We start from the raw sequence: 10,286 nt of genomic DNA on the forward strand, positions 1-10,286 counted from the left end.
CCTCTGAAACTAAACAGAAAGCTTAACCACATCCTACGATGGAATGCAACACATTCCTCTCATGTAATAAGAATGTCTGCTGGTGAGAATACGAAAGCTTTTGATGTCAACGAAAGATAACACCACGACAAGTGTAAGAAAGAGATTCGTGGAGTGTTTTTTCACCTTTTCAAACAACAACTTCAGATAAATTTCAGAATCCTGTCATGACCTGACTGAATGTAAGAGCTCTTATCCTTCAGAACAAGTAGCACCTGCACAGAGTTCAGTGCATAGTGTTCTTAATCCCTCTCCCAATCTCAATTCTGTGTTCGTTCGAAAACAATTAGCTTTTTTTCCTTTCAACACAATTAGATCTCACTCTCTAGCACAAATTCATGGGTGTTGTCAAGGAAAGCATGGTCTTGAATTCTCAAACCTAAATAAAAAGATGAATACAATCTACAACTATCTTACAAGAAGTAACATACGGTGATTTGATCCATACTCCGATACAGAATTTACGTAACAGATTATACTTTTGTTGAGTTTATCTCATCAAACGTACTACATTTAAACTGATTTATTTATAGAAAGAGACAAAACCTCATGGGTTCACAAGACAACACAGTAAATTCTCGGCTGTAATAAAAATACCAGCTTGGTATTAAACAACATATTTTGCCTTGATTTTGTGTGCTTCTCGGCTACAAAAGACCTTCCTGAAGCACCACTCAGGTCTTTCGTTATCGTCCAGCATTGAAGGGAGGACATTTGAGCAACATCCCTGAGACAGGCAGGCAAAACAAGAACTGAAGCTCATTTTCAGTCTCGCCTTGCCCTAGCAACAAACAAACAGTCTGTTCTGTCCCATAGTAGCATTCAACCTGCCAGTCACTAGTGCTAATGGAAATGTACCTGAACAGAAGTACACTGTAGCTGTTCATAATGAGGTAATCGGTATGGAATTTTTGTTTATACAGTTTATCAACAGATCATTTTTCTCTACCCGTGAGAAAAAATTTGCGTCATAATCCCCTGAATATCAAGGAGTAACCTGATCTGGACAATGAATGACAAATTGTTTTTTATAAAATAAGGATTTTGATTCATCAGCCAGGGATGAACATGCAAGATGTCCAAAATAAATATATTTCTGGTGGCTTTCTGATCAGAAATCTTCATAAGTCTATTACAAGTCAATTGATATCTATGTATCATGTTTGGAAGTTCCGATCCCATATTACACTGTCCTGTAATGTTGCTTTGTGGGTTGAAGTGTGGGACATTCCTCTTTTATTTGATGAGTGAAGGATCTATTTAGCTGTGAGACTGTGAACTCTATTAGACCGACACAAGCCTGTCCTGTGTTGCCAGCTTTTCCATTCTCACAGATGCTGTCTCGCCTCTGCTGCGGCTCTGTTACTTTCACTCGGACGGCGAGGCGGAGTATCGACGCATGATACTCACCTTTGAAAGGGCAGTGTGAATGGGGAGAGTAAAGAGGCCTGTTGCCAAAACTAAACCAACGAGTTCTGAATTGTGGAGTTGAAAGGAAACTCATAGAAACTTCCAGTGAATCTAGGAAGGAGGACGTATGGTTATGTTGTAACCTTGGTTCTCTGAGTGAAGAGACTATCTCTCCACTCCGTTACATATTCCATATGTACGGGATATGACCCCCGCTGCTTGTCAGGGCACTTGGATATTTCTTTAAGACACACCGGCTTGCCCGGCCACGCCCCATTGCGTAGCTATAAAGCACCTGCGCCGGCGTGTAATCACTGATAGTTTGAGCAAAACGTGTCTCCGAGCGGCCTAGGGGCTGGAGAGATAGTCTCTTCACTCAGAGAACCAAGGTTACAATGTAACCATACGTTCTCTATCGTCTTGAGACTATCTCTCCACTCCGTTACATATTCCATATGTACGGGGTAGATCTTTAAGACACCCTGTGAGGAGACGGTGCAACCCACAATCCCATGTGCAACAAACGAACTATTTACAAATGTACACTATATACAACTCCCCGGAGCAGGCCCTGCAAGTCGCTAGGGCCGGCCCTGGGAGGGAAGGGCTGCCGGGGGAGCCCGCAAGCCGCAAGACTGACCCAAAGGGGACAGGCAAGGGCCCCGCAAGACGCAGGGGTCAGCCTGTTCACGGAGCAACCGCTCAATCAGCCCGCAAGACGCAAGGCTGAGGGGGAGACAAAAATGCCTACCGTTGGGCCACGCCCAGCACACACTCCCCAAAGGAGGGGCTGGCGGCCACATTCACCCGGTAGAACCTGGTAAAGGTTGACTGGGACGACCACGTGGCGGCGGAGCATATGGAAGCAAGGGAAGCCCCCCGCCACAAGGCCCATGAGGCTGCCACGTCCCGAGTGGAGTGTGCCCGGACCCCTGGTGGAACAGGCGCACCTGACAGTGCATAGGCCTGGCGGATTGTGTCCACAACCCAGTGCGACAGCCTGGATTTTGACAGAGGCCTGCCCAAACGCCCATGGTCGTAACACACAAAAAGCTGGTCGGACTTCCGGACCGCCTGGGTACGACGAATGTACGCTGTCAGGGCCCTGACCGGGCATAGTGTGGACTGGCTCTGCTCAACCTCCTCGCCTGCGCTGGGCGAGGAGAGAGACTGGAGCTCGACCGACTGAGCCAGGTGGAACTCAGTCAGGACCTTAGGCAGGAAGGCAGGGTTGGGGCGGAGAACCACACTCGAGCCGTCTGGGGAAAACCGACAGCAGTCACCATGCACCGACAGGGCATGGAGTTCACTCACCCTTCTGGCCGAGGTGACGGCGAGCAGAAGGGCGGTTTTCATGGAAAGCCATTTGAGGTCAGCACCCCCTAGAGGTTCGAAGGGGGGACGCTGAAGGGCTCCAAGGACGATATCCAAATCCCAGGGGGGAACTGCAGGGCCGTCGGTACGCACCGTGAGTCGCTGGGCCCCTCGAAGAAACCGGGAAATGAGCACGCAGTCCTCCGTACTCAGTGCAACTTCCCCGATGCGCACTGCCTTGATTGCTGCCACCAACCCTCGCAGTGTTACGGCGGCCTTCTGTGCCTCAAGCTGGGACTGCAAGAACCGCAGGATCTCCTGAGCCGAGGCACAATATGGGTCCACCTGGTGAGACACACACCAGGTGGTAAACACCTGCCAACGATATGAATAGGCAGCCCTCGTGGAAGGAGCCCGGGCATGCTGGATTGTTGCCACCACGGGCTCCGGCAACCCTAAGGCCAGGAGCCTGTCCCTCTCAGGGGCCAGGCCACCAGCCTGAGCCCCCCTGGAAAGGGGTGGAACAGGGCTCCGTTCGCCTGGGAGAGCAGGTCCCTCCGGTGCGGGAGCTCCCATGGCAACCCGTCTAGCAGGGGTGGAATCGCTGAGAACCACAGCATATGGGGCCACAGAGGAGCCACCAGTATAAGCCGCACGCGCTCCACCAGAACTCTTCGGAGAAGAGGCTGGAGAAGAGTGAAAGGGGGAAAGGCGTAGAGCAGGACCCGGGGCCACGGGTGCGCCAGAGCGTCCCAACCCATGGGGGGATCGTCGTTCCTCAGGGAGAAAAAGAGCGGGCAATGTGCCGACTCCCTGGACGCAAACAGGTCGACCTCTGCCCTGCCTAGGCGGCGCCATATCTCGGAGACCAGCTGAGGGTGGAGTCTCCACTCCCCCGGCTGGGGCCCTCCCCTCGACATGATGTCCGCCGCGGAGTTCAGTGCCCCTGGCACGTGCACGGCTCTGAGCGAGAGGAAGTGTGGGTGAGCCCACTGCCACAGGATGGTTGCGAGCTTGCACAGGGCAGGGGAGCCGAGGCCCCCCTGTCTGTTGATGTAAGCGGCCGTCACTGTGCTGTCGGTGCGGACGATGACGTGGTGACCCCTTAGCCTTGGCAGGAAGAGACGCAGAGCGAGGAGAACCGCCCTCAGCTCTAGGAGGTTTATGTGCTGGCACAGCCACCGGCCGGTCCAGACCCCGTTGACACCACAGCCTTCGTGTACGGCGCCCCACCCTGAGGAGGATGCGTCCGTGTACACCAGCTGGCGATAGATCACTGGACCCAGGGCTCGGCCCAGCTTGATGTTTGCTGGGACCTTCCACCACTGGAGGGCCCGGTGAAGCCTCCGAGAGACCACCACTTTGGTCTTGTGGGATCCCTGAGGGCACAGCCCCAAGCCCAGCAGACATCTCTGCACGGGCCGCATGTGTAGGAGGGCAAGGGGGACCACCTGCACCATGGCTGCCATGAGGCCCATGAGGCGAAGGCAGAGTCCCCAGTTGACCAGAGCCTGCAGCTGGAAGAGGGCGAGGCAAGTCCTGAAAGCCCGCCGCCTCTCGAGGGTCAGAGCAACCGTCGCACTCCTCGAGTCCAGGACCATGCCCAGGAAGGTGGTCACCTGGGAAGGCTCGAGCCTGCTCTTCTTGTAGTTCAGGCGCAGACCTAGGCCCTGAACGTGGTTCAACAGCCGGGCTACGTGGTGGCGACACTGCTCCTCCGAGCCTGCACAGACCAGCCAGTCGTCGAGGTAGTTTAGGATCCTGACCCCTCCCTGCCTCAGGGGGGAGAGGGCCGCATCCATACAGCGAGTGAAGGTCCGTGGTGCTAGAGAAATGCCGAATGGCAGCACCTGGAACTCGTACACCCTGTCTGCAAATCCGAACCGCAGGAACCGCCAGTGGCCCCTCCAGATGGGTATCTGGAAATACGCATCTTTGAGGTCTATGGTGGCGAACCAGTCTCCTGCAGTGACTGCCTGCCTCACCCTGGGGACTGTCAGGAACCGGCATCGCAGGGGCCGGAGATACCTGTTGAGCCCCCTGAGGTCTAGAATTGGGCGGAGCCCCCCGTCTCTCTTCGGAGCCAGAAAATAGCGGGAGAAGAACCCGGCCTGGTGATCTCCAGCGGGCACCTCCCTTATAGCCTCCTTCTCCAGGAGGGTGGACAGCTCCACCTGCAAGACTGCTCTCTGTTTAGGATCGCCCACTGTTGTAAAGGTGGGTGTCCTTGTTACTGGTGGCCGTCGTAGAAACTGGATACAGTATCCGCGGGTCATGGTTGAGACCACCCACGGGTCTGCCCCCAGGGCCGCCCAGGCCGCCCTCCCAACGGCCACCGGGCCCCCAGCCGGGGCCCGTTGGCCGTCAGGAGGGCGGGGGGCGCCTAGAGGAGCCCTGAGCCTTAGCAGGTGGTCCTCTCCCTCTGCCCTGTCGGCGGTACCCGCGCTGCCGGGAAGCCTCCAACTGGAGTCTAAGGTCCCCTCGTCCCCATTTTGAGGCTTATGGTGCCGGCTGAGGCCGAGACAGTCTTGGCCTCCCAGGGCCCGTGGCACACCTGGCCAGGCCACCTGAGACCTCCTTCGCACAGCGACGGCTCTCCTGAGCCTGCTGTATCAAGGCAGTAGTGTGGGGCCCAAACATTGCGGTGGGTTCCACTGGCACCTTAAGCAGGCAGTCTCTATCCCCCTGCTGAAGCTGGGACTGAGACAGCCACAAGTGGCGCCTGGCCACCCAGAAAGAAGCCAAGGCACAGCCTGCTGCCTCAGCCTGCTCCTTTATCACTGAGGAGAGGCATGAGGAGGCCATCCGCAGCTCCTCGCCTACACTTGTGTCCGCCTGAACTTGATGAGACAAGTCGCGGAGGTAGAGTGACAAAATGGCCCCAGTATTGGCCAACCGAGTCTGCACTGCCATAGCCTTGTGTAGCTTAGCGAGCAGACTATCCATAACCCTGCAGTTCTTGCTAGGGCAGGTGGCATTGCCGAGGATGGAGCTGGAGGGAGAGACTAGTGGAGTGAGGGTTCGGTCCACTGCGGGAAGTAGCCCACAGGCGATCTGGTCCCTGTCATGCACGTTGGAGAAACGGCGACATGCCGCAGACCACCTGTGGGTAGCAGCTGGAGACTGGAACTGCTGACACAGCAGCTTTTTAAAGTCAGGTAGGAGGGGCACCTGGGTTGATGCAGGGCGCACCTCCATACCCTCCTCGAACCTAGAAGGTGCGGTCCCAGGGCTCTCAGGGAGGGCAACGCCCAGAACCCTGGAAGCCCTGTTCATCACCTCCTCAAACCGGTGGGCCAACTCCCCTCTTGTCACCTCGCCCACTGTGTGCTGTGCACAAGAGAGGTCATAGTCATCCGAGGAAAAAACGGTTTCCACATCCACTTCCTCCTCCTCGGCTTCTTCTTCCTCCCTGCCTGACCCTGAAGCCGGGGGCGGGAAAGAGCTAAGCGGAGGCCGGACCACCATAGGCTGAAGAGGGGGCAATGGAGCCTGCCAGGCTCCTGGATACTCCCTCCTCCCTTCCGAGGCTGTCGCCATTCTCCCGATTTTCTGTCTCGGCCCCTCGGAAACATGGGAGCCTGTACGCTTTGCAGCAAAGAAGCGACAGCGAGCCTCCCTAGTACGCGCAGGCAGGATAAAGCAATCCATGCACGACTGAGGATTTTCCTTAGAGACCAGAGCATGCTCGTGTCCCAAACACAGCACGCAGTTATCATGCCCATCCTCTAGGGGCATGGCCAGCCCGCAGCCCACACAGCAATGCCCCTCCTGGTCTGCCATACTGCCAGGGGCCGAAACCGGAAGTGCTTCGCCACTTCCTGTTTATCTGCTAGCCGGCCGCACCGCAGCTCTCTTGCTAGTTATTTGTTTTTGTTTTGTTTTTTTTGTTTGTTTTTTTTTTGTTTTTTTTTTTGTGTGTACTCGTGCCTGCCGCTGAGAGGGCCGTACGCTCACGAGGGGATGGGGGAGAGTGGGAGAGAGACGTTCGCCGCCGAGCGCGTCAGCCCGCGAGCCGCGGGCAATACGCCAGGGAGAGGACGCCCAGAGGCCGGGAGCCAGAGATCTCCGGCTCCCAGACCAGGTGCGCGGTGTTTACCCCACTAGCGCGTCAGCTCACGAGCCGCGAGCAATACGCCGGAGAGGGGACACTGCCAGTACTCAGCGCGTATCCCCCGATCGCGTTAGCTCACGAGCCGCGAGCAATACGCTGGGGAGAGGGAGAGTGCTTGAACTGGGAGAGACGTTCGCCGCCGGGCGCGTCAGCCCGCGAGCCGCGGGCAATACGCCAGGGAGAGGACGCCGCCAAGGCCGGGGGCCGAAGACCTCCGGCTGGCCCAGACCAGGTGCACGAGGTGTAATAACCCCACCGAGCGCGTCAGCTCACGAGCCACGAGCAATACGTCGGGGAGAGGACCTTGGTCCGACACTGTCAGTACTCGGCTCTATCCACCGAGCGCGTCAGCTCACGAACCGCGAGCAATACGCCGGGAAGAACCAACAGCCACCACTGCCGGGAGCCTGAGACCCTCCGGCTCGACCGGGCAGGATGATGGCTCCGCTGAGAGAGGACAGAAAGAGTTCTGCACAGCAATCCAGGGAGGCTGCCAGAGACAGACGCCCCGACTTACTCTGGTAAGCGGATACACAGCTGTACAGTCTCCTCTCCTTCCTTACTTTCCTCTTTTTCTTACTTTCCTTTCTTTGTTTTATGTAGATTGTGTGACACTGCACCCTGACGCACAAGTGGAGATCAAACAATCAGTGATTACACGCCGGCGCAGGTGCTTTATAGCTACGCAATGGGGCGTGGCCGGGCAAGCCGGTGTGTCTTAAAGAAATATCCAAGTGCCCTGACAAGCAGCGGGGGTCATATCCCGTACATATGGAATATGTAACGGAGTGGAGAGATAGTCTCAAGACGATAGAGAACCAAACAGTCCAGTCCAGTGTGGGCTGTTATTCAATTTGGAACAAGAGAGGCAGCATTCCTGATGCTGCTTCAGTAATTCCATCATGCTCATCCCATCTGTCCATGTGTCTGTCTATCTATCTGAAACAGAAACCTGATGCAATTTTTTGCTTATTTGAGTTGAGCTAATAAAGTTTCAAGTTTGATCAGTTTTTTTGTGGTGGTGCCAAAGCTACAGAACACAATGTGACTGTGACTAGAACATTCATTTGATGTCTATATTTTAAATTGGCTGAACAATGGGAACAATCTATCGTACGATTGTCACGAAAAAGTCTTGTGTTTCATAATATTGTGTAGACACAATGAAATAACTCTTAGTTATAAAACGGCATTTCTCTATAAATTCAAATGTGAAAACAGAACAACAACCATGACCACATCAAACCATATAAAGGCATATTCATAAAACAGAGAAAACAGAATTATAACTGGTATGATTATGTGTAACAGGGTTAAACGTTGTCCATTTAGGCACTGAATGCCGTGGGTTTTAAATATCAACAGCACTAACAGAAACCATTACTTGTATACATTTTATTCCTCCAAAGACACAAAATGATAATATATCTGCAACAAGCAATGACTGACTGATTCCTGTAGTTGCACTGAGATTTCAAACTTTCGGAGCTTTCTTTTCTGTCAGTTGTTTTTGTTTCCATTGAGTCTCTCCTCCCCTTTAAGTGTCACGATTACGGTTGTAGCCCCAAACTGCAAAGTGTTTGCCAACTTTAAAATTATTTCAATGTAAGTTGCTTCAAAAAGCTTTAATGGTGGCTTAGCAGGCAAATCAGCCTTATTGCAAAGTATAGGCCAGATTAATCACCCTAACAAACTCTTTATGTCACAACTGTCATTGAGCTGAAAGACTGGTTTTATCAATCCATCCATCCATTTTCGTCCGCTTATCCGGGGCCGGGTCGCGGGGGCAGCTGCCTGAGCAGGGACACCCAGACTTCCCTCTCCCCGGACACTTCCTCCAGCTCTTCCGGGAGGATCCCAAGGCGTTCCTAGGCCAGCTGGGTGACATAGTCACACCAGCGTGAAGACTGGTTTTATGACCCGTAAAATTACAGACCTGTCCACTTTCTGGAGAATGGTACTGGTGGTTATTCAAAGTCACATACCTAGAACTTGGTATTTCACCCATGAAATTAAAGCAGGATGAGCAGTAAGTGTTCCAACAAAAAAGTCCTGCAGACAAGTGTGATAGCTCTGTATCAGAAGTTTAAATGGACTTGCAGGATAGGCCTGATTACATGTGACACTGTTCACTTGTGGCAAATGAATCTGCTAAGCTTACTGAATCTTGTAAAACAACACACATCCACTGTTAGTAGGAGATACTAGAACTGCAAGATTCATGCTCTAAGAGAATACTTATCCCACCACAAGTTTAAACAAAGTAAAACAAGCAAAAGCAAAGCAATTCATATGCCATAGTTTCAGAATACAGAAGAGATTACGAATGACTTACCTTTAATATTGACCCACGCTTGAAACTCAGTTCATTGTCTGCCGTGGCATTAAAGTCGACACTGGCTACGGCCTCCATTAAGAAAAAAAATGCTAATACCTGTCAGAGATAAACAAAAAAGTTTAGTCTCCTACACTGAGCTGCTGCTGACAGAAAACTTCCTTAAAGTATGTAAAATAAATGAAAAAAGCTGGTTTAAGTACTTTCTCACTGAACACACATTGGGATACTGTATTGAACATGCGTCCACGCCCAGACAACACAGCAGTGGATGTAAATGTGACAGATGGAGGAAGGAAAGCATGTGATTGGCGTTTGCCTTGACCAATTACAGAGTGCGCTCTCCTCAAATAGCCAATGGCCTAAGAGGGGACAGACACGTTCAGTCACTATGTGACTTTTGTGGCCTGACTAGTTCTGTGCTGGATTGTTGTGTTTTGGTGTTATTACTTATGTTGCTCACAGAGGTGCACTGAGAGGTGAGCGGAGTTTCAGCTCACCGGAGCTGCTGACGCACATGATGACGTCATCAGTTTGTCTCTACACCTTGCTCCTACATTTTTTGTGCGAAGTATCAATAAGTCTTCCTGCACTCTACTTCTAAAATAATGGTGCGGTCACCATTCTCCTTTTTTATGACCTATGATTTTATTTTGACATATAACATCAGCTCTGTGTAAGACCAAAAACAATATAAACAAAGAGAGATACAGTTTCTCTCAAACAAAGTACAGAGTAGTTTTTATAGAGCTAAATGGAAAGAGACACTACAGTCCAGAGAGAGAAGCAATCAATATCATCGATCTCCCTCTGCCTTATCCTGCCACGCTTCCTCCAATTCCTGAGAAAAACTTGCACTTTCCAGTTCTTATTTCCAATTGGGACCAATTCTTCACTGTTTGCAGTAACGAGTGTCTCCTACATCATAAACATTTGTCTGTATATGAATTACACACCACTGATGATAACTGAACAACAGTCAATATTCTCCCAGACCTGACTGAGTTTTGAGCATGTCCACAATTCATGAGCCTTGAGCCTATTTTTTTACAACTTCTGAGCCACTGACTCAGT

General features: G+C 52.2%; 1 protein-coding gene across 1 annotated transcript in view; it reads right to left on the minus strand.

Moving 5' to 3' along the window:
* grb2a (growth factor receptor-bound protein 2a) overlaps positions 1–9,290 on the minus strand; it is a 31,129-nt gene extending 21,839 nt beyond the window's left edge. Inside the window, exon 1 of the mRNA XM_030417329.1 lies at positions 9,213–9,290. Within this exon, the coding sequence (XP_030273189.1) occupies positions 9,213–9,290 (78 nt within the window). The remainder of the gene's footprint in view (positions 1–9,212) is intronic.
* Positions 9,291–10,286: the final 996 nt, after the last annotated feature.

Source organism: Sparus aurata, chromosome 1 (assembly GCF_900880675.1).
Source record: "Sparus aurata chromosome 1, fSpaAur1.1, whole genome shotgun sequence".
Lineage (NCBI taxonomy): Eukaryota > Metazoa > Chordata > Actinopteri > Spariformes > Sparidae > Sparus > Sparus aurata.